Source organism: Taudactylus pleione, unplaced genomic scaffold, assembly GCF_031769625.1.
Source record: "Taudactylus pleione unplaced genomic scaffold, aTauple2 ptg000016l, whole genome shotgun sequence".
NCBI classification, from domain to species: Eukaryota; Metazoa; Chordata; class Amphibia; order Anura; family Myobatrachidae; genus Taudactylus; species Taudactylus pleione.
Genome location: NW_028284418.1, coordinates 949,607 through 974,536, shown reverse-complemented (window position 1 = coordinate 974,536; position 24,930 = coordinate 949,607). Strand labels below are relative to the sequence as shown.

General features: G+C 41.8%; 1 protein-coding gene across 5 annotated transcripts in view; it reads right to left on the bottom strand.

The window, feature by feature from the left end:
• Window positions 1-24,930, bottom strand: part of RPTOR (regulatory associated protein of MTOR complex 1) — a 319,880-nt gene that overhangs the window by 11,537 nt on the left and 283,413 nt on the right. For 2 of the 5 annotated variants that reach the window (XM_088474208.1, XM_088474236.1), the window contains 8 exons: window positions 15,895-16,037; window positions 15,315-15,501; window positions 13,142-13,252; window positions 11,155-11,260; window positions 10,601-10,715; window positions 4,924-5,048; window positions 4,173-4,277; window positions 941-988 (listed from right to left, as the gene is read on the bottom strand). In XM_088474208.1, the coding sequence (XP_088330334.1) occupies window positions 941-988; window positions 4,173-4,277; window positions 4,924-5,048; window positions 10,601-10,715; window positions 11,155-11,260; window positions 13,142-13,252; window positions 15,315-15,501; window positions 15,895-16,037 (940 nt within the window). The remainder of the gene's footprint in view (window positions 1-940; window positions 989-4,172; window positions 4,278-4,923; window positions 5,049-10,600; window positions 10,716-11,154; window positions 11,261-13,141; window positions 13,253-15,314; window positions 15,502-15,894; window positions 16,038-24,930) is intronic. The other 3 variants (XM_088474209.1, XM_088474218.1, XM_088474227.1) reach the window with 3 other exon arrangements.

The following is a 24,930-nucleotide window of genomic DNA, read 5'->3' as shown; positions in this document are numbered from 1 at the left end:
CTGTAGCCTAACTAGACCCCATGCAAATATGTACTAAGGGCCTGATTCAGAGATGGACGCAATGCCGATGTTTACTCAGTTGAGCGATTATTGGTGATCTGCACATGAGTCGTACTGCGCGTGTGTCACTGACAGCGAGTCATTCGCAAAGTGACTGACAGGCCGGGACTGTTTGAGGGCAGCAATGGTCGGTGGCAACTCTAACACAGGCATTTCCCGGCCATTTTCGGGGCATGTCTCTGCCTGCGACCGCGATCCCGTATGCAGTAAAAATGGCTCCGGCGTCTCAGTTCCCTTGAAAATTCTGTGTGACCTAAGGGTTACTCAGAAGGCCGATCATCGACTGTTCTGCGATTGATGCTGCATCTTTGTACGAAGTCGCTTGGATTTGCAAAGCTGCCGGTGGGTGTCTCAATACAAATCCCGGTGGCTGCGACATCTGTATATTTCTGTACAGCTGCTGTGTAATAATTTGCAGCTATGGTGGCATGTAGATCTCTGACAGAGACCCTAAACAAACATCACAATTGCATCTATTAGTAGTATCGTAATGCATCACAGTAGTTATAAAAGGCAAATAAAAGATGGTATCTACAACAGATACAGACAGAATACATAAGATATGGTAGAATGTCAAATAAACATCTACTGAGAAAAACGTAAAAGTACACCTGTAGCCACACAGCAGATGCTGCCATTTTGTGTACTGAGCCAATATTCACGAGAATGCAGCCAATAAATTCTCTAAGAATGGAACATTGGGTCAACCATAACATGGATGCTTCCGCTGTGTGCAGACAATGGGTATGCAGCACATTCTGTCCAGATACCTTGCCCAGAACATAATTGAAGAAGATATAATCTACACACAATTCATTGGTTTCCATGACACACACACACTCACGCATAACAGGTCATGTAGGACTGAAGGTAAACTTACCCCCTTGCTTACTCCTGTCAAGATAAATGGAGACTCGTCGTGCCAGGCCTGTGGTTCAGGAGGGGGCAAGGAAGGGGCGAGAACCAGCAGGGGCAGAAGGCAGCAGCAAAGAGAAGCAGAACGTTAGGGACACTGATCACACCTTACATGGCTACAGAAGCCAGCAAACATGCTATCCGAGGGGCTTTCAGCAACCTGACATTTAGGAAACAGAGACCCTTATCAAAAGCCAATTGTTACCCTTTTCCAAAACTTGAGGATGCCTTTACCATAATTGACATTAGTTAATTTTGGATGAAATGTTAAGAAATAAAGAAAAGCCAGAGGAAAGGCCAACTGGAGGTAATTAGTAGAAAGCTGAAAAATCAACAAAAATGTGTTTAGCTATGACAGGTGCATCACTTATGAGATGACATAGCAGTGGCTCTATGGTAACTAGGAGCAATGTCCCTCTGTGGCAGCACAGCATGGCAGTAGGGCAATCCATGACTGTCATGGATTAAGCTCAGCAGTGTAAAAGGTCACACTAGGGGATTAGGTCATAGGAGGGGGGGAGGCACCAAGTTGCCAAATAGAACTCAAAAATCACAAACAAGTGGAACAATAACCAACTATATGAACCAAGATTTCATGTTAGCCAGCCACCGGCATACAGTAGGTTTTTTTTTTTTTTACAGCCAATTGAAGGAAAACTGGATTTATGTACTTACAGAGAAATCCTTTATACAATGTTGTAGGGGACTGGTTCTCAACTCCAGTCCTCAAGTAACCCCCAACAGGGCATGTTTTGTGGATTTCTTTAATCATGCACAGGTGAAAATCTGTTTTGCTAGACCCATAAAGGAGGGGGGGGGGGGGGGCAGAGACAAACAAAGGGTTCTATCCACCCTCTAAGATTCAGAGCGCTGGGCACAAATTAACCCCTTTCTCCAATAACCCGTTCTCGTCAACAGCTTATAATAGTGAAGTGAGTTGGCGGGCTGTCTGTGTCTTCCTACAGGTTTGTGAAGAAAAAGATTTAACGGTACGCACAAAAATCCTCTCTTCTCTAACTCCATTAGGTTGCTACAGACAATGGGTTGTCCAAAAGCCATAGTATAATAGTTGGAAATGAATTCCTAAAGACTAACAGCCACCTGGAGGGCTTTCATGTCAAAATCAGAATAAGTGGAGCATGGCACAATTGTTCAGAATTGATAGCATTAGCCGGAAAATATACAATATAGTCCAAACGGCTGAATTATTCTTGGCCCCATCCTCATGATCCCTATTATCACCTTCCTCTTCACTTAACAAGGGGACTTCTACCAACTCATTTGGAAAACTCAAGGAACATATAGAACTGTTGCATGTACTTCAAAAAGTGAAAAATCAGGAAGCCTTTGACCCTCTTGAAAATTTACAACAGACTGAACAACAATTATGGCCCATACCGGTTCCAGGACTGAAGCATTAGCTTTGCTTGTGACGTCCACATCTCCGAGGAGGTAATGCGGGAGATGTGTAGGGTTCTGACATCACCTGGGAGTCAGGCATATCCAACTGGGAAAAATACTCTGGAAAAAAATGCAGTCTGTGCTACTCTGAAGTTTGATCCCCCTTTGATTCCCAGACTGCGTGATGTGGCAGACAGGCTTCTAGTGTGATGGGACAATAGGCTGTTCATGGAACGGGATACTGCTGTAACCCACATGCTGCTTGTAGTGACCTGCAATTAGCTGCCTGCCTCATGTCTGCAGCATCTCACTGCTAATGGACTTTACAGCAGGTGTCACCAGCGGAGTCCGCTTTTTACATCAGGGGTGGAATAGAACTGATCATCTGTTTCCCCCTAATGCAGATGGTGGAATATATTTGATTCTCACAGCAGGCAATTAAAATCTTCTAAAGAAACAAGAAACCAACCTCAGGACAAGAGATGACAAACACAAATAAGGTGCAACCAAGAAGTAAGATTATCATCATGTACTAGAGAGCTAGGTGCTGATAATACTGCCATGACAAAAAAAGCTGAAGAAATCTCATATATTGTTCAACTAATTGCAATGCTGTGTACGTGGGCAGTCATTGCTGTAAGTGATAACATATGTTAGGCTAGGTGCACTTACAATGTCTTACTATTCAGTTGTGCTAAGATGTTTTCAGCTGTATCTGAGCAAGTACACTGCAGAAAAAGGAACATTGACATCTATGAAGAACCAATGGTCAGCTCAATATGAAAGCAGAAAAAATGGGCAGCCAACTGTTAAATAGGAATTCACAATCTATAAATGAGTCTAAGTGGTAGGTTAGTTAGAATAACACTCATTACAAAACACGTGCTTATATTTGGTGTTAATGCTGGCAATAACTGAAAGACATTCACAAGTGCTCTTTATAGATGTTGATCTATCAAAATGATAGTAAAATTTTAAAAAATAGCTAGTAAAGTCTTACATTTTATCTATTAAAGTCTTTTCTGTGCCCACCTTTATTTGCTTCATTTCAGACAAGATATCAACATGACAGTAACCTGATCTTCCCCTGAAGATGCCTCTAATATTCCGAGCAAAGGATCATCTCTCTGTCAGAGAAATTTAAGTTTTCTTTTTTTAAACCAACTTCACAAATGAATGAGAAGCTTACAGATGAAGGGCCTAGACCATTTCAGTAGGTGGTATGTGTACACCAGAGGTACAGTTAGCAAGGCTAGGTGGTACTCAAGTTCCTACACAGTCTTATGGACCACAGTCGGCTGCTCCCAAGTTTCCAGGAGCAGCCGACTTCCACGTTATGTAACCTCACCTGCACAAAGCGGATAACAAGCATGCAGTGATTAGCCTCATGCATTTTTAAATGCAGTGAGACGTCTGTGAAGGAGGCAGTGACAGCTATGTGAAAGGGGTAATGATAGCTATGAGGAGAGGGCAATGGAAGCAATGGAGGAGGCAAATGAGAGCTACTGTATGTGAAATAAATGTCACAAATGTTTACATGTTTATAAATTCATAGCTTCTGAAAAGTGGTACATGACCTATTCCCATAGTCGCTATATGGTACTCCCCAAAAAAAGGTTGAGAACCCCTGGCCTAAACAATCCTGCTAGCAGTTTAAATATAAAACCCTTCAAGAGATAAGATCCCTAGTTTGAACTGTTAATTACACTCAAAACTGCTGTAAATGTTTAGTTTTGGATTATATAGTTTGAAGAGGACCAATATAAATAACACCATCTACCACATTCATGGCTTACCTCGTGTAGATGGCAGCATGTCAGATAAACCCTGCCAGGCTGTAACCATTTCTGGATTCTTTTCTAGATCAGCAAAGTTCTTCCACACTCGTATGGCACCATCATCTGTATGGACAAAATCTTTATGATTTGACCAGGGCTAAAAAAAAACCCCCAAAAAACCCCAAATACTCTAAGATTTTAAAAGCTGTATCCAAAGAGACTGCGGGGTAAACCTGACCATTTGGATGTTTTGGAAGTTACAAAACGTCTGATTTATTAATGCAAAACAGCTGGAAAATCGCAGCAAAACCGCCATTTTTTGACCAAATACGCAGCAAATTGCTGCCCTGATATTGTAAATGTTAGAAATGTAAACTGGCAGGTTTGAGCAGCGGATCCATAAATTGCAGGTAAAAAAAATAATGCAAGACTGCTTTAGTAAGGGACCTTGCTATCTGCAGGGTTTTCCAGCTCAATGCCAAGTAGCTTTAGCCTGTGGGTACCAAAAAAAAAAGTAAATTACAGTGACCCCATATTATTTAAAAACAAAATTTGTGCTTCAGTATTGGTAAAATTTAGTAATGGCCACATATACATCCTTAACATTTTCTAGACTGGTATATTTATTGTAAATATATATTCTGCCCCCATATTTATGCAAATATGATACTTCTTTATGAAGTATTGATAAAGCTACCCCTGGACTCAAACTTTTGGCAAACAGGTGTCCTAATCTCACCCAACACTCCTCCTACCCTCCACCACACACCTGTGGCACTTAGCAGCAAGGAGCAGTCCTGTCCATTCAGATATTCCATGGCTGTAATTCTGGTATAACGTGGGTTACCATTGTGAAAGTAATCCAGCTTCTCGCCTTTCTCCCAATCCCAGAAACTGCATTACATGAAATGAGGAGATTATATTTCAGGACACATGTAAAATTACAGGAGAAAATCACCACCTATGGGAAAAGCAGTTTGGACCACTGAGATGTTAATGAAATGTGAGGTAATATTTATGTGAGAGGCCTATATAGATGTGTCTTAGGTAGATTGGAATCTGACAACGGATTAAACAGCCAGAAATAGAGATATTCTGGACTGCTAGTGAGGGACATCTCTAAAGCAATTACATCAGATAACCACCACTAATAAAAGCAATCCTACATTTAAGTTGTAATATCAAATGTGACTGTAGGAAAGAACTTGGGGCCTAGTGAAAATTAGACGGTGCTGGTCTAATACAGGTCCAACAGCAGATTTTCCAGAGCTCAGTACCTCTGTGAAATGATAATTAATGTGAATATAACAGTGGGACTGAAGCATGCAGTGCAGGAACACAGGGATAGAATCTGGTGACAGATATGTTAGCATAAGCAGAAATCAAATATAGTTCTCCAAAGAAGTGACAGCTGCCTATTACAAGTGCAGAAAAACCTAATCAGGGAAGGATTATATATAAAAAAATAAAAATATATATAATATATATATATATATATATATATATATACACACCTGTATATGTGTGTGTGTGTATATATATATATATATATATAGAAGAGAAGGGGTACCTTTGGTGCGCTACAACTTTGAGTATTAATTGAAAAGAGGAAATTTCCACCACTTAGGGGGATTTATTGCAATATTAGCTGTTGGTCAAACACAACCCTCTAGTTAGTCTTCAAATCACCATAAGTTTATGTTTTGGATATTGTTCATAAAATAAAAGCCCTATGGTAGCCCATAATTCTTATACCTGAATATTTTATTCTTGGTATATCAACAGAGGTGTGTATATATATATATATATATATATATATATATAACTTGTCCAAGAGAGACTAATCTCACAATAATACATACTGTACACAAAGCAAAAAAACCAAGATTGCTAAAGGTTCTTTATATACCTTAGTGAAAGGAAAAAAAGAGACAAAGGGTATAGTAATGGCTGAAAACTTGAAGGCAGAGGCGTAACTCCCAGAGGCGGGCGCTAAAGGGGCTCTTCCATCTATAGCATGTACAGCAGCACTTGTGACCACTGATCTTCCACTTCAGCGGTGCACTCGCTGCTGCTACAGTGTTGATCGGCTCTATCCTGGGAGCCCTGCTAACACCTGCAAGAGGGGACAGGAAGGCTCCCGCCTGAAACCCCTCAGCCAACGCTGCAGCAAGCATTGGTGCACTGGCCATAGCTGCTGGACAGTGAGCTGGGACCCGAGACACCTGGCTGATCTCCTATCCCAGGGACCACTGGTACAGAGAGCCACCCACCGGTAACCGCTGAATCTGAATCACAACAAATGGAAGCTCAAGAGCATAGGCTGCTGCAGAGTTGGCTGAAACTCGGTGAATTTGTGACTCTGACCCACCAGCCGTTGTCACACAGCGTACCCGGAGCTGTGGAACAAAAGGCACAATTGTTTATGAGCATCTCTGCCTGATCCGGCGCTGCCAAGGCTAATCTTGTAAAAGCTACAATTAAGCAATCGTCTGTATGCTGCTGTGTGTTTAATGCCTAATGTACAAATTGTGAATAATACATCTACATGTTTGTACCTATGCACTAACTTTAGGAGAACTATCTCTAGGTACTGATACTGCAGGACCCCAGGGTTTGGTAGCGTCGAATCAGGGACAAACGCTCATAAACACTTATACCTGATAAGTAAATTATGATATACCTCTAGACTCCATAGAATCATATTCATAAACTCTATTTATGTGTAATTGCGTGGATATATATATATATATATATATATTATATATATATTATATATATATATATATGTATTATATATATATATATATATGTAAAAAGTGAACTTGTGAGTAGCGACAACAGTGCTTAATTGTATAGAGATGCATGGTTTGTAGCATTATTTGCACTGACAGTTTATCTATATTAGATATACCTTTTCAGCTCATTTATTTATCAAAGAACATTTTCAAAGGTATACATGCAGTTTCAATTGGAATTTGTTATCATTTATTTATTGCATTGTTATTATTATTGATATGTTTCAATTCTATTTATTGCACTTAGACGCTGTATATTTATTGTACCATATGATATTGTTATACTTATAAAACACTATTTTATTTATTTATTTACAATTACGCACTGTTGTCGCTACTCACAAGTTCACTTTTTAAATTTTCTTTATTAACAGATTACCACTGTTATTTTTACCTCTTGTATTAAGCTGACACCTAGAACCTGATGGGAAAGTGCAATTCGTTATTATCTAGTCTATATCACTGTGTAATTACAATCCAGGTGGCACTTATATATCCTCCACTTATAATATATATATATATGTGTAACAGAAGACTGCAGCGCCAATTGTGTATGAGTCCCTATATATAATATTGTCTCAAATGTGTGTCCTTTATCTCACACTAAAGGGTTTTTTGTGAGACAGTTATCATGCACCCCCCAATAACATATGGGTGTCAGCTCAACCTGCAGAAAGATGTAACAGTGGTGGTCTGTTACATATACAAACAATCAAAAAATACCAGAGCTGGCATGGAGCGCCTATTGTGCTTATATAACTTATTAAAAAATAAATAAATATAACTAATACCAAACCTGTGATTTTGTGCAATACAATGCTAATACAAGGGTGGCAGTATTTAAACTACCATCATCATCCAATATATATAAACTTGTTAGTGTGTGATCTTTAGAAACAATCAGTACAACTAAAGTGCCAATGCAAAAAGATCCTATTGGGAATCCATAGGTAATTAGTGACAATAATACAAAAAGTAAAATGTGACTTAATAAAAGTGAGAAAAATTCATTTTTTAAAAAGCATATATTATTTTTAATCAGACACAACAATAATATCCTCCTACATGAAGGATAAAAGACGTAAAACACATAAAACCATGAATAAAATTATGTATATATAGAAAAATATAGCTGTGAATCTATCAGAATAAATATGGATAAAAAATCGTTTCTTATCTGATAAAAACGGCAAGTTCATGAAATGGGAAGAGAATAAGAGCCACCGCCAACGGTCTTTTTGCATTGGCACTTTAGTTGTACTGATTGTTTCTAAAGATCACACACTAACAAGTTTATATATATTGGATGACGATGGTAGTTTAAATACTGCCACCCTTGTATTAGCATTGTATTGCACAAAATCACAGGTTTGGTATTAGTTATATTTATTTATTTTTTAATAAGTTATATAAGCACAATAGGCGCTCCATGCCAGCTCTGGTATTTTTATATATATATATATATATATATATATATATATATATATATATATTACACATATATACAGCAGGTATAAATAAGTATTGAACCCATCAACATTTTTTTCAGTGAATATATTTGTAATGGGGCTGTTGTAATGAAATGTTCACCAAATGTCAGCAACAACCCATGTAATCCACACATGCAAAGAAATCAAACCGTAGATGTCCAAAAATTAAGTTGTATGTAATAATGTGGAATGACACAGGGAAAAAGTATTGAACACATGAAGAAAGGGAGGTGCAATAAGGCATGGAAAGCCATGACACCAGCTGAAATCTATCAGTAATTAGAAAGCAATCCTGTCCCTTGTCAGTGCAAATTAATATAAGCTGGTTCAGTCCCAACTGATGGCCTATAAAATAGGTGTCTCATTACCCAGGTGTCACACAAGAAACATCTCATGATGGGTAAAAGCAAAGAGCTCTCTCAAGACCTTTAAAACCTTAATGTAGCAAAACATACTGATGGCATTGGTTACAGAAGGATTTCTAAACTTCTGAATGTTCCAGTGAGCACTGTTGAGGCTGTAATCCGGAAGTGGAAAGAACATCTATTCACCATAAACCGGCCACGACCAGGTGCTCCTCGCAGGATTTCTGACAGAGGAGTGAAAATAATTATCAGAAGAGTAGTCCAAGAGCCAAGGACCACTTGTGGAGAGCTTCAGAAAGACCTGGAATTAGCAGGTACAATTGTTTCAAATAAAACAATAAGTAATGCACTCAACTGCTATGGCCTGTATGCACGCTCACCATGCAAGACTCCATTGCTGAAGAAAAAGCATGTTGTAGCTCGATTAAAGTTTGCTCCACAACATTAGGACAAGCCTGTGAAATACTGGGAGAATATAGTCTGGTCAGATGAGACCATAATTGAACTCTATGTATGCCAAAATAAACACCATGTTTTGAAGATAAATGGCACTGCACATCACCCCAAAAACAGCAACCAACAGTGAAGTTTGGAGGTGGGAACATCATGGTGTGGGGCTGATTTTCAGCATACGGTACTGGCATACTTCATATGGTTGAAGGAAGGATGAATGGAAAAATGTACAGAGACATTCTTGATAAAACCTGCTGCCATCTACCAGGATGCTGAAGATGAAACGAGGGTGGACATTTTAGCAAGACAATGATCCCAAACACACAGCCAAGGACACTCTCAATTGGTTTCAGAGAAAGAAAATAAAGCTGCTAGAATGGCCCAGCCAATCACCTGACTTGAATCCAATTGAAAATCAATGGAAAGAACTAAAGATCAGAGTACATAGAAGAGGCCCACGGAACCTTCGAGATTTGAAGACTGTTTGCGGGGAAGAATGGGCCAAAATCGCACCTGAGCAATGCATGAGACTAGTTTCTCTATACAGGAGGCGTCCTAAAGCTGTCATTACCAACAAAGGCTTTTGTACGAAGTATTAAATAAATTTCAGTAAGCATGTTCAATACTTTATCCCTGTGTCACTTCACATTAGTACACAACTTAATTTATGGACATCTATGGTTTAATTTCAATGCATGTGTGGATTGCATGGGTTGTTGCTGACATTTGGTGACAATTTCATTACAATAGCCCCATTACAAATATATTTACTGAGAAAAATGTTGATGTGTTCAATACTTATTTTACCCGCTGTATATCTATGTGTGTGTGTATATATATATATATATATATGTATATATATACATACACATCCACACACACATACACGCCCATCCACCATATTTGTTTTCTGTTTTCCCTTTTTTATTTTTTTGGGGGGGCGCCAGATTCTACTGGTACGAACTTACACCCCTACTTTGCTTGAGGGGGTGGATATACTGAAGAAAACAACTATTTTTGTTCTGTATTTACTGTTAAAAAGTCAAAGAGTTCACACCTACAGTACACTGAAGGGGGAGATATTCCCTTATGTACTGCAGACACAAGCCAAGTTTTCCAAATCGCTGATGATTTTAAAAAATATGCTGAAACACTTGAAGTACAATATTATCCTGTATATACTGTATGTCATCAGTACTCTTACACGGATCCTAAGGGAAAAATTTTTTGACTGCATTTGTCCGAGCGGCTCTTTAGTTCTGTGCCATCTTTTTAGACATGACAGACTGCATTTCAAAGATACCTAATCTATAGTGAAGCATTCTGCCTCAGAGTATTACCAGATACTGTCTTTGTCAGCAACTGCGATAGAAGAGGTAAATGGATGAAACTTCACTACGGAGGGAACTCCTGGATTTCGGTTAATAAATATCTGATCATCCAATCTGGTGATGCCTGTAAAATAAAACATAAAATAACATTTCTTACTAAGCTAGGGAACCTCATTTTTCTCATATAATCCCATCCCGTGAGACTCTATGGCTCCTCGCAGGCCCGAGGCCCGAGTTCCTTCTGGCTGCTTTTCTCTATCACACATATTAATAAATGGAGCTGGCTGCTGTAGGATAGATATTGATCTGGGACTGGACACTTGTCAGCTCAGATTAACTCTGCTTGGCAGGACAGGCGCCGTGTTAATACAGTCACAGACACTTAAAATCTCATATTAACACACAGAGGAAAGAAAAATCTAATCCTCAGAGTGTAACCTGGCCCTCATGGCAGGGAATCCGGGAAGGGAGAGAGACAGGAGAAACATCTTATGAATCTGAGACAAATACATGACAGAAAAGGTTTATAGAGTACAGAGCTACAGTATGGTGGCATCGCTCACCTTTTTGTAGGATGCTTTGTGCTTGTTTCCTGACCTTGGCATTCCGTAAGAAGCGCCACTCCCGCTCCTTGCGTATTTGACTCTCAACATCATGTTCTTCAGGCATCTGTGATGACACAGGTTAGGGTTTATAACAAGTCTAGTAGTAGAAGGACCAGGTATCCAGAATGTCAAAGCCAACATAAGGCAGGCTCCTTATACATACTTACAGATAGCTGGCACATGTAAAAAACAAACTCTTATGCAGTATATACATCTTTACCTAAGAAAAGGGTAGATCACTTGTTTATATATATATATTAGGGATGTGCAGGCTCGGATAGGTTCGAGTTTGCACGTGGAGTTCGGATTTTTCCCTCCAAAAAAACGGAACTCAGAACGAGGCAAAACGTCATCTTACATGGACGAACATCATCATTCCTGGACAAAACGTCATCTTACATGGACGAACATCATCATTCTTGGACTTTTGTCCAGGAATGATGATGTTCGTCCATGTAAGATGACGTTTTGCCTCGTTCTGAGTTCCGTTTTTTTGGAGGGAAAAATCCGAACTCCACGTGCAAACTCGAACCTATCCGAGCCTGCACATCCCTAATATATATATATATATATATATATATATATATATATATATATAATAGGTATTTACTACATGAACTGGAGAAGGACAAGCCCACTGGGAAATCTAAAAACACTGATATGCCCAAATAAAATAATTCATTACAATCCATCATTTTTATACTATGAGGGACTTGCTTAGATCTAAAAGTAAATCCTCCTGGAAGGTGCAAGTTTGAAACATGGCAAAATCATGCTTTTCTGTGAGGAGGAAGGGGAGGGGGTGGGGGGTGAACGGAAGTATTTAAAATTTGTACACAGTTTAAGAGTGAAGTGGAAGTGGGGGACAGAGGCACGACCGACCTCAGCTGTTGCTACATGAAAAGGCAGCTACTAATTTCCGTGTATGCGGACAATATATTGTATTTGCACACTTATCACCACAATGTGGTATGTCCAGGTTGCACAATTTATTTTTTTTAAATCAATTATTTTTATTGAAAATGTTTGCGTTACAAAATAAAATAAAACATTAAAACAGAGCATATATATTGCAATAAGCATAGTAAAAGCTGGGAAACTATAAACAGACATTACAAGTACAAGATGGTAAAATTGGCAGGGTAATGCTGAGCTATATGACAATTGGTAAGTGCATATACACTTACCAATCGTCTGCCCAATGTTGTGGGCCTGACGTCACAACTGGGCAGGCATTTAAATTTGCCCACCCAATTGAGCTGTCACTCTCTCTGTCGGGTATCTGCAGCATGTGAACAACATCGTTCACACCGGCCGATGCGCTCGCTATATATTGCACAGTGTGTACCTAGCTTAGGACACAATAACCACCAATAAAACATATTAACATCTTTATGCTATGTTACAGTGTCAGCGGCTGTGACACTGTAACATAGCATTTCGCATGCAGATGCACCCGCACACATAATATAGGCATGCCTTATATCATTTAAATCAGCAGCAGCTGCTTGTGTGTCCTATTCTCATCACTTTGTGAATAAGACGCATTTGAAGGTGAAAAGTTGCACATAAAGATGCTCAGTGCTACCGAGTCACACGGCGCACATGTGTTATGTTTAACGCGACTTGTAGTGCACAGAGGTAAGATGTATGTGGACACATCTGTATACTTATTTTTAGACATTTTTGAACATTTAGACTACCATTTAATCTCCATTAGGCTCACAGCATGCCAATGGACCCCCTAATTATGGCCCTATTGATGCCCTTTGCCATTAAATAGTATGACAATAATCAAACTGTAATACTTTATAAATGTAACATCACAGTCCTCTCAGTAGCAGTCCCATGATCAAATGTGTTACACTACAGGTAGTAGCAGAGAATGTTACTCGGTAGAGTTCAGCAGGCAATATAAACCAGTAACAATGTGCTTTACATTTACCTTCATTACTGGTTGAGCAAAGTACTTGGCACTCCAGTCACCAAATCCAGTCTGCAATGACCCAGATATGAACCCCTTATGGGCAATAGCATCATCTCCATCATCTGCCGTCTGGGGGGAGATTTATGTTAGTGGTTGAACATGCAGTGTGACATCAAAAGTCAATCTGTACCAATCACTGCTGTCATTTTAGAGGGGTACATTTAAATATGATTATTAAAAAAAAAAATGAAAAATGCCAAAAATATACAGAAATTGAATGTGTGCACTTTGTGTCATTTAGAGGAATATGGACACTGCGCTTAACTCCACACCAGAATTATATTGCTAATCTATTGGAAAGACAACAGCACAATCTCACACTCTATCACAATGTTACAAGGGCAACCATAGGCAAGTACAATGCCACTGACACTCTGCCGCTGCTACAATTGCTAATTACATAATAATGTAAGTGGAAAGGTCCCCATATCTGTGCTGCAGGTGAAGAATGACAGCAAAAAGGTTCTCACACCCTAGTCCGGGCCTGGCCAACCTGTGGCTCTCCAGCTGTTTTGAAACTACGTCCCAGCATACCTTCCCAGCTATCAGCTGGTAAAGCATGCTGGGACTTGTAGTTCTGCAACAGCTTGGAGAGCCACAGGTTGGCCAGGCCTGCCCTAGTCAAACGTACCTTAAAAATGAATAACAGCATTTGCAAATTATCTTATTCTTACCTGGGGAATATGAATAACAAAATAGGGGATATCTCTTTTAAATATGTTGGATAACGCTATTTTACATGTAGCCTACACTTGCGACAAACTTTCTGCTGACTAAGAAACTTTGTCATAGAAATAGCAACATTAAACTGATAAATGTTGCTAGAAAAGTACTAGAAAGCAGGCATTATTAAGTCCAATATGAAAAACTGTGTCATTCCTGATTATTACAAATGCGAAGTTCATCACATATAAAGCATGTAGAATAATAGTTGCCAACTGTAACTAAATGCCAGGGACAGTAAAAGGTATTAAAGACGTGTCCCTGTTTTTCAGCAATGACCAAGTAAACAATAAAATTGTTAGATTATGGGGTTTTTTTTTGCCATGTGTTCTCATGCTGTAGGTCTTATAAGCTAAGAAATATAGAGAGAGAACTTAAAATAAAAAAGTGCATCACAATTAACTTCTATAAATAGAAGATGTTGGTAATTATAGTGTTCCAAGGTCAACACACACACACACACACACACACACACTGCTTAGATGCCCTGAAACATAAGGGTCCTGTAAATGTTGGTAATTATGCAGTAACCTTGGCAGGTAATTCACTGCATAGGCACCATTCGAGATGTCGGGCATTAGTTAACACTTGTAACAGCAGCACATCGCAACAGCAACATTGCTGATTTGCCTTGGACTCCCTTAGGGGTGTGCAGGAAAATGAGCAATGTTACACTACTGTAATTCTGGGCATTGTGCGCAGCTGCACATCGCTTGGATTTGAATCGGCCCCTAAATGTCCAGGTTAGTGTGAACTGGTTAAGTCGTATTATGGCACAGAAAATTCTGCAGGTGAGACGGTAGTGATGAAGGTTGAATGGAGTCTATTCTACTTCCCTCATCTAGAATGACCCTGATAAGCACAATCAAGGCCTGATCAGATGGACATATTTGGTCTGTGTGATCTTTGCTGTCCACAGAATGCGGGAAAAAAAACAACATATGAATCAGTATGCTAATGTACATATGCTGTTCTTCAGCAAAATAGGCCAGGGCCAATACAAAGTGTGCATGCATCGTGAATATTTACTGAGCGAGCAGCTCACATGAAATAAAATATTCATGAGGAGCGGCCAGCTTTAGAGAGGCCGGGGAGTTGTCAGAGTGGCGTGTGAAGATGTGAGTAAGTGGGAAGGAACACACTGCTGTGCGAATTCGTGCTGAGCAGCTCTGCACCGTCTTCTCAAAACCGGTGGGTATGTAATTATTCTATATATATCATTTTATGTTATAGTCTGTCTAATGCTGTGAAAGCTTGCTACCTATATTTGTGTAAGCAAAACTGAGCCCTTATTTAACCATCTGACAGCAGTAAATGCTTGCAAAAGACATTGCTATGTAAGCACAGAAGTTAATAGGTTATTAATGCTAAGTACAAAGTATGTCTCCTTGCACCTGAGATGCTTTACCTGGTCTGGGCCTTTATCAAACATCTTGCGGGTACGAGGGAACTGATGGGAATGGGGAGTATACTGACAACCAATGTTCCCCCCCACATTGGCTGGCCGAGCAGAAGGCAGCTCCCTACTGACAGGTGGTTTGGTCACATCATTGGTAAGACTGGAACTGCTGGCGCTGGGAGTGGGAGGTGATCCCCTGAAAAGGTGTTAGGAAAATGAAAGGTCATTCTTGCCACATTGTACTAGGCCTAAGGGATTACACACCCAAAATACAAAATTGTTCCAAAGTGCAAGTGCACAATATTGCTCTGTGCTATCAGCCAATACTGCAGGATATGTTTAATAAGCCTACAGGCAGGAAAGCTGGTGCACAGAGAACAGGATTTCACCAAAATGTAATCACATACCATGACTATCTCTGGTTCTCATTAACGTCAACTTATAAGTTAGCAAACTCCTCTTTAGCATTTTCCATGTCAGGGTTAGGGTTTAGCCAAACATATTAAATGCCTTTATTAGACAGGAAACTATTGTAAAAATTATTAAGCAAACTGTGGTAAAACAATAATAGGTTTAGAACGTTTCTCACCCCACTTGGTGGATGTGCATCCCCTTATTAGTGGGACTTGCGGGAGCAGACTGTGTGAGAGACGAAGCATCCAATATACGCTGGGGGCGAGTGCTCATCGTAGCCTGTGGAGACACAGGTAAACCTGAAACTCCTGAAAGAAGCTGTGTAAAGGGAACTGATCACAGAAATGCAGTAAAAATGCATTACTATAATTAACTTAAAGTCCCATAAAGACCTGCAAAAACCAACCACTGATAAAAAATACCTGCACAGGCCAGTTTCCAACAGAATACTGTATCTGCAGAAAATAAGAGTTATGGTAGACTTACCTTTGTTAACTCTATTTCTTCGAGGTCCATACGGTACACAGGGACGCCATGGGGAAATGTGGTTGGAGTGATCCAGGATCCAAACAGTTAAGCTTTTAGCTCCCAAGATGCTTCAGGTCCTCTACCACATATACCCCGGCCCTAGCCACAGGCATTCAGTTTTGTAAACAAGCCCAAGGCAGGAGAAGGAAAGAGGAGCAAGAAGGACAATGTACACCAGAAACACTCTCACAGAAGATGAGGGAATCCATGACCAAAACAAAAATTAATCAATGCAGCCAGGTGCGTCAGGGTGGGTGCCCTGTGGACCCTATGGACCTCGAAGAAAAAGAGTTAACAAAGGTAAGTCTACCATAACTCTTATTTTCTTCGTCAAGGTGCATAAGAGGTTCACGGGGATACCATGGGGATATCCTAAAGCAGTTCCCTTAAGTGTGGGGACGCTCCTGAGCAGAAAGGAAAATCCAACGCCCAAAGGAAGCATCCTGAGAGGCAAGTGTCAAAGGAGTAGAACCTAAGAAAGGTGTGGACAGAAGACCACGTGGCCGCCTTGCACAATTGTTCAGCAGAGGCACCACGTCAAAACGCCCATGATGGTCCCAAAGACTGAGTAGAATGAGCTGTCGCCATGTTTGCAACAGGGAGATCAGCCTGAGAGATAGTCATGCGCAGCCATTGAGCCAGAGTTTGTTTGTTAGCTGGTTTGTGAAAACCATACAACACAAAAAGAGCGATTGATTTTCTAAAAGAGTTTGTACGATCCACATAGATACCGAAAGCACGAACCACATCCAGGGAGGCTTCACCTACAGAAAGGTCTGAAGACTGGAAGCACAATCTCTTCATTCACATGAAAACGGGATACTACCTTAGGAAGGTAACCTGCCGGTGTATGGAGGACAGCTGTATCCTGGAGAAAAAACAAAAAGGGGGAGCGACAAGAGAGTGCTGCCAAATCAGAGACACTGCGGGCAAAGGAGATGGCAAGTAGAAAAAGTGTTTTCGCTGTCAACCACTTCAAATCTACTGAGTCCAGAGGTTCAAATGGGGGATCCTGTAGCCCCTTTAGAACCAAAGACAAATCCCACGATGTTGCCAGTGGGACAAAGGGTGGCTGAGCTCAGAGAACACCCTGAAAAACAAAGAAGCGATCCTTCGCTGGAGCCAAACTGACAGTGCAGAAACCTGTACTCTCATGGTGGCCGTGTGGAGACCGATGTCTAACCCAGCCTGGAGAAAAGCAAGTACCTGAGAAACCTTAAAAATCTAAGGGTCATACTTTCTGTGGGAACACCATTGATCAAAGGAGTGCCAAACTCTGTAATAGATGCGGGCAGAAGAAGGCTTTCGTGCCCTAAGCATCGTCTGAAACACAGAGCTAGAGAAACCTTTGGCACTTAAGATGGAAGACTCAAGAGCCATGCCGTCAAATACAGACGAGGTAGGTCTGGATGCAAGCAGGTACCCTGCGCTAACAGATCCAGCCAAACTGGAAGAGGAAACGGAGTGTCAATGGATATATTACGTTTGTCAGTGAACCAATGGCGCCTGGGCCAAGCAGGAGCTACCAGTACTACGGTGACGCCTTCCTGCTTGAATTTCCTGAGGTATACGTCTGGAAGGCCCCATTTGTTCACTAGGAGTTGAAAAAAAGTCTGCTTCCCAGTTGAGCACTCCCGAAATTAATATTGCCGAGATAATTGGAAGATGACTTTCTGCCCAGATAAGAATGTTTGCCACTTCCCTCATGGCTGCCTGACTTCGCGTGCCTCCCTGATGATTGAGATAGGCTACTGTGGTTGTGTTGTCGGACTCTATCTGGACCGGCATGCCTTGGAGGAAGTCCTGTGCCAGGATGAGCGCTTTGTATACTGGTGATGACCTGTCACTGCACCCCATCCGTGAAGACTGGCGTCCGTGGTGAGGAGCACCCAATTTGGAATCCAAAATGGGCCACACTTGTCCAGATGAGACTTCTGTAGCCACCACAAGAGAGAGACAAACTTCCAAGTGAGAAGAATCCTCTGGGACCGCATTAAATGAAACTGCTCGTTCCACCGGGAGAGAATCAATTGTTGTAGAGTCCTGGAGTGGAACTGAGCACATTCCACCATGATGAAGGTGGATACCATTGATCCCAGGACCTGCATCGCTGATAGAATGGATACCCTTCGCTTGAGGAGCAATTTGCGCACTCGCAATATTAAGGCCGAAATCTTGTCTGCTGGCCGAAACGCCCTTTGTGCCTGAGAATCCAGAAGTGCCCCCAGATGTAGCATCCGCTGTATTGGAGAACGGCAGGACTTCTTCCAATTGATGATACAGCCATGCATCTGTAGGCAGGCAATAGTCAGCTGGGGATGGTGTTGTAAAATAGCTGGAGACTGTGCTAATATCAGGAGGTCGTCCAAGTATGGCAGTATTCTGACTCCCTGACATCTAAGGTGGGCCATCATAACCGCCATTATTTTGGTGAAGACCCGAGGGGCCGTTGACACACCAAAGGGAAGTGCCTGAAATTGGTAATTTTGTTGCAGGACAACAAACCACAGAAATTGTTGGTGGGATGGCATAATAGGCACATGCAGATACGCATCCTGAATGTCCGGGGAAGCCATGAAATCCCCATGTTCCAATGCCAGAATAATTGACTGAAAAGTCTCCATACAGAACTTGGGTACACGGATAAACTTGTTGAGAAGTTTCAGATTCAGAGTAGGGTGATGAGACCCATTTGATTTCTGAACCCAAAACAGATTGGAATAACCACCCTTTCCTTGTTGAACCACAGGAACCGGGATTATCACCCCTGCCCGCAACAAGGAGTAAATGGCCTCCTGGAGGGCCAAAGCCTTGATAGAATCTGATGGGAGAGTCGTACAAAAAAAACTCTGTTTGCCTCCGGAAGGTGAGGGCATACCCCTGAGACCACTTCTTGGACCAAGGCCTCTGTTGTTGCTTGATGCCAGGAGTCCGCAAAATGAAGAAGTCAGCCTCCCACCCTGGGATCCCCCAGTCCCCCAGGAGGAGGCCCGTCCCATGAGACGGAGGGTTTATTGTCCGGCTTGGAAGCCGGACGATAATGAAAACACTGATTCAAGTTTTCTATCTGTAGGATCTTTAAGTGAAAATGCGGACGGTATAGGCAATGTAGCGCTCCTGACTAAATGCGACACATGAGCATCCACAGTAGGAGGGACTTCCCACTTAGTACATTCGGTAGGTGGGAAAGGCTACAAAGATGCTAATCTTTTTGTAACATGGAACCGTTTATACGGAGTACTCCACGTTTCTCCCATAAGTTCAGTGAGCTGTTCAGACTTAGGAAACTCAGCTTTTACCACCTTCTGGTTTTTAAACACTGGAGTCTTATGTCTAGGAGCCGGTTTGTCATCCTCTCCATTTAGGATTGATTTGACTGCCCTCACCAAAGAAGGGACATCCACTGTAGAAGGATGGTCCTCCTCTCCTGAGACAGACCCTGGAGAAGAACAAGATGCATCATCTGACTCCTCCGATGATGCGTCCGAATCCACATTCTGGGCGGACTGACAAAATGATATTGTCCACTTAGGCGCTTTAATGGCTACCGGTCTGTTTGCCTGCAACATTTGCTGAAACTCAGCAGCTGACTGAGCCGTACTCTGACTAGAGTGGGCATAAACATCCAACCAGGAAGGATGTATAGGAGGGGAGCAAACATAGCAGGCTGGAATGGCTGTGGGTGTCCCAATATCGGAGGCAGTGTGGGAGTAGCCAAAAGGTCCACTAGCTGCGTCATAACCTGATATAAGGAGGACACCCAGGGTGGCTCCGGTACAGGGCTGGTAGACTGGACTGGTGAGGTGGTTCTTTATAACAAATATCACACAAACCATCCTGTATAAAATCCTGAGGGGACAAGCCCGCCAAACAGCTTTTACATGAAACCAGCACTGGGGCCTCAGCCTCCTGTTTACCCTTACCTTTAGACATAATAAATAAGTGTAAATGTGACTGCCTACACAAGTAACAATCAATGTGAAGTATAATAGAGAAGAAAAAAATTTAAAATAAAATTCCCCACACACCTTTAGCAATGGGTTGAGGAGAAATAGCAGTGATAGTTATAACTGACAGTACAGAAAATAAAGGCAGTATATCAATACAGCAGAGCTAGCAACAGTCACATACAATGCATATACAACATACTTGCAATGGGCTCTGAATAAACTACTCAAAACACAGGGGTTGGTAGAATTTGAGCACTGTATAACCTGGCTTCTGGGGCAAGGTATACAGGGAGACTAGACACAAAACCTCCTGAGACCAGCAGTTTCAGCAGAGCACTGAGTGGTCGCTGGGTATCTCATATACAGAGGAGGGTAGGAGGGGCAACCCAGATGCAGAGAAACTTCAGCTGGAACGGTGTCTGGGCTGGGGAAAGGGCTACCGGGGAGACCCTACATCCCCTATTCTGTAATAACACCCCAGGTGCGCTGGCTTTATAAACATGGCCTCCACCACTGTCTCCGGCGCCAGACTGTCATGCCCCGGTGGTCTAGTGGGGGAGCGGACGCAGTGGTCGCCCCACTACAGCAACCTCCGACAGGTCTCCAATTGTTGGAGGTACGGACTGCCACGTGGTTCCCCGCGAGCGGGGGAACCATCTTACCTGTGTCCCCGTGCTTCCGGCTGCAGTCCCGGATCTCAGCATCGCCGCTAGACAAGCTCTACTGGTGCCCACCGAAATCGCCAATCAGGTTACTGGTGTTGCAGCGCTGGCGAGGGTAAATGGAGCAGCAGCACAGGCGTCCTTTAGGACGCCTAGCGCTGCTTGCTCTGAAGTAAAAATAAACTAAATAAAACATAAAATGAAAGCTTGTAACTGCCTCAGCAGTCCCCGTTACAAAGGTGCTTCTGAATCCTGACGCACAAAACGAAAAACTGAATGCCTGTGGCTCGGGGCGGGGTATATGTGGAGGAGGACCGAAGACATCCTTGGAGTTGAAAGCTTAACTGTTTGGTGCCTGGATCACTCCAACCACATTTCCCCATGGCATACCTGTGGACCCCCTATGGACCCTGAAGAAGAAATGTGTTATTTCACAATTATGCACATCTTTCTGTAACGGGACTGTAGCTGCTTTCAGCTTTAACCAAACACATACAAAAGTATGTTCAAAGGTGAGCATACAGCAAATTAGCATACACCAGCCAGTAATGTCATTATGATTAACCAAGTATAGATCAGCTGTCATGGTACGATTTCCTTGCAGTTTTCTTGGGTGGACCAACTAGGATAGCTTCAAAAACATCTAGGGTATATTATTGATGAAAGGCACCAGACGGGTATACATTTCAAAGGCATTAACATGTACCATGAAACACTGTGAAGACTATCATCAATTAGTGGTAAAAGTGTGGCACAATAAAGTAATGGCCAATATTGCAACTTCTCTCCCAAGTTCATGACAGCACAAGGATTTTGCACAAAAATATATTCAATCACCATGTGGGAGAATGTCTTATAGTCTGATGAGACCATGGTTGAACTTTTTGGCCTTAATTCTAAAAAAAAATGTGTTTGGTGATGCTTCTCTTTAGTTGGGACTGAGGCTTTAGTCAGGAAAGTGGCAAAAATAATAGCTCTAAATACCAAAATATGAAATGTGGCTATTAAATAACAAGACTGATGCTATAATTTATGTTTAATTATATTAAGTATATTTTAACTGCGTTTCCCTTCTATGTACTCCGCTTCTGCATCCACACACACTGCTGCAGTCTTCTTTTCCATTGGTCAAAGTTATGCAGTAGCTCATTATCTGTGAGCTGTCTCAACAGCTCCACCGTTTTCTTCTTTACCTCAAAAACTGATGCAAAACGGGTTCCCTTAAGTAATACAAAAGCAAACAGTCTGCAATTAGGGAAGTTGATCCTGGGATCCTGAACATTTTTGTGTCCCAAAAATACCCAGGACTGCAATCAAATCCCTGGAATTTACAATTGTTCAAAACAAGATGATTACATCAAGTATGGTGAAATCATGAAGCAACAATTTGCTGATAAAATGTAGAATAAAACACTCGTTCACTCAGCATTCAAAGACATTGAACACATTGAAAGGACCGCTTTACTAAGCCAAAAGAGAGATTCCACAACCACTGACACACAAGAAACATACTTCATCACACAATACAATACTCATTCCTCTCATATTAAGAAGGTTCCATCCAAACATTGTGATATACTTCTTCAGGATAAGGACCTGCATGACATACTCCCTGATAAACCCAAAGTGGTCTTTAGAAAAGCCCCAGATATTAAACAGAAATTAGTCAAGAGTCACATTGGACCCATGGGTCAGGTACAATCCCTATTACCATTCACAACACACCAGATGGGTTTCCATTACTGTGGTAGATGTGTGGGTTGTAAAACAGCACATATAACATCTAAGGCAATCACATTCGTGACATCCACTACAACCAAAGAAACTTACAAATTGAAACAAGATTTGTCTTGTGACTCGAAAGGAGTCATCTACCTATTGAGATGTGGATGTGGGAAAGAATATGTAGGTAGAACCACAAGGGCTCTTAAGGTCAGAATCTATGAGCACATATGTAACATCAAAATAGGTTTTATTTATCATAGCGTCTCAAACCACTTTAAAGATTGGCACAATTCTGACCCTGCCTCTCTGGAATTTGTGACTTTGGAACAACCTAAGCTCAATTGGAGAGGTGGTAATCATATTGATGTTATTAACAAAGCAGAAATGAAATGGATTTTCCTACTGAAAACCATGTCTCCCTCAAGTCTGAATATTGATTTCAACTTGGGCCCATTGCTATAAATACATCCCACAGAATGAGGATCTGGTTATAATCATATGTGAGTATGTGCCAACACATTGTGCTATCAACAATTGCAGCATACCACATTAGTATCAAGTGTGGAGAGCTGGCAACACCCCCTATTGTTTTGTGCAATCAACATAACTTTAGTACACTCTGATTAGACATCCATGTTTTTTTACCCTTCTTTTCTCCTTTTTTTGACATTGTATACAGCCTATTTATGTTTAACATGCACTGTGTGTTGTAACACAGCTTAGGAGATCAGAACTTCCTTTTTTGAGACCAATCAGGACGCTTTATCAGATACACACCTTCCTCTGCAATTCCTCCAGTGTGATTGGTTACTATCAGCTTTAAAAGCACCAGAACATAATATGTCAATTATCCGTGAGAAAGGCCTCCTAGAAGGCAGAAACGCATTGGATCTACACTTTGTACCACTACATCACCCATCAGCTCCGTTAGTAAGTCTCCCCCCTCTGAGTTGAGCCACTGCTTTGTCAGACACAGCCCGGAGACCACGAGATCGCGGGACCCGGAAGTCTCGTGTCACAGCAGTGTGGAGATCCCTTTCCCCGGCAGAGCTCCAGGACTATAGGAGCACGACCATCTACACATCCATCAGAGTCCACTGGGAGGTGGCCACAAAGGACGCTTGAGGGCGAGTACTGTGTACCTGGGGGAGACTGGACGCCGCCCCTCCAGAACACTACTCACACACCTTGCGTATCATCCAGAGACAGAGTTTTAGAATTCATCCATCAACAGCTCAGTTACTGAAGTCACTGGGTTCACCTTGCATATTAGACTTTTGTCTTTTTCCCCCCTCCCCCACTTTTTACACTCAACCAGCATACTTAGTGTGCATATTTAGTACCTTTTTCAGCCTTGACACTTTAACCACCTGACTAATCGAGATAACACTGGATATTCACTAGTGTCTCCCATTACCTTTTAATAATAAAAGACACTTTTTCCCTTAGTTGTTCTTGTCATAATCGAGATTGCAGGCCGCCACACAACATTTGTTATCATCAAGTGGCACAAGCAACTACATAAATAAGAGGTATGGTGCGCTGTTGTTAATTGCACACATATCCAGCTAATTGGAATCATATGTGAGCTCTTGTACTTTATCAGGTCTACAACAGTGACTTAATACAAAAGCAAACAGTCTGCAATTAGGCAAGTTGATCCTTGGATCCTGAACATTTTTGTGTCCCAAAAATACCCAGGACTGCAATCAAATTCCTGGAATTACGAGCCGCACTGATGGAGCTGCTTCCCCAGGGCAGCATGGAGCAGCAGCAGGGTGAGCCCGGGGAAGCAGTTGCCTAAGCAGCATCTATGAGACCATAGAACAGTGCTTCCCTTACTACTCCCGGCTTCAGGGGAAGGGCTGGCAGAAAAGCATCTGCCACAACCTCAACCAGAAGCAGTGCTTCACCGCCTGGGACCCCTCTCCTCATTCCACCGGTCCACCAACCCATCTACCTGACCATCAGCACATGTAGGACCTACAGTGACATGTCCACATCACCCTACTGGTAGCAAGAGGTGCATAATGCAGCTGAGCCTGGGTAAGTGTGACTAAGGTACTTAAGTGAAAGGAAAGGGGAGGCAGAGGCATGCGGGTGGGGGGAGATTATAAGGTGGCACACATTACAATTCAATTGGGGTAGGATTGGGTTCCCTACCTGCAATATTGGCAGCTAGAAACAGAAGAGAAATCTAAAATAAACTGCAGCCACAGAAAACCCAACAAAACTCTTCCACAGCCAACTCATACACAGCAACACTCCCCAACAAGATTGAAGAGAAGCAGCCTAAACAGCTGAAAACTGACAAAGAGAGGAGTCCATCATGGGGCTGCCACAACA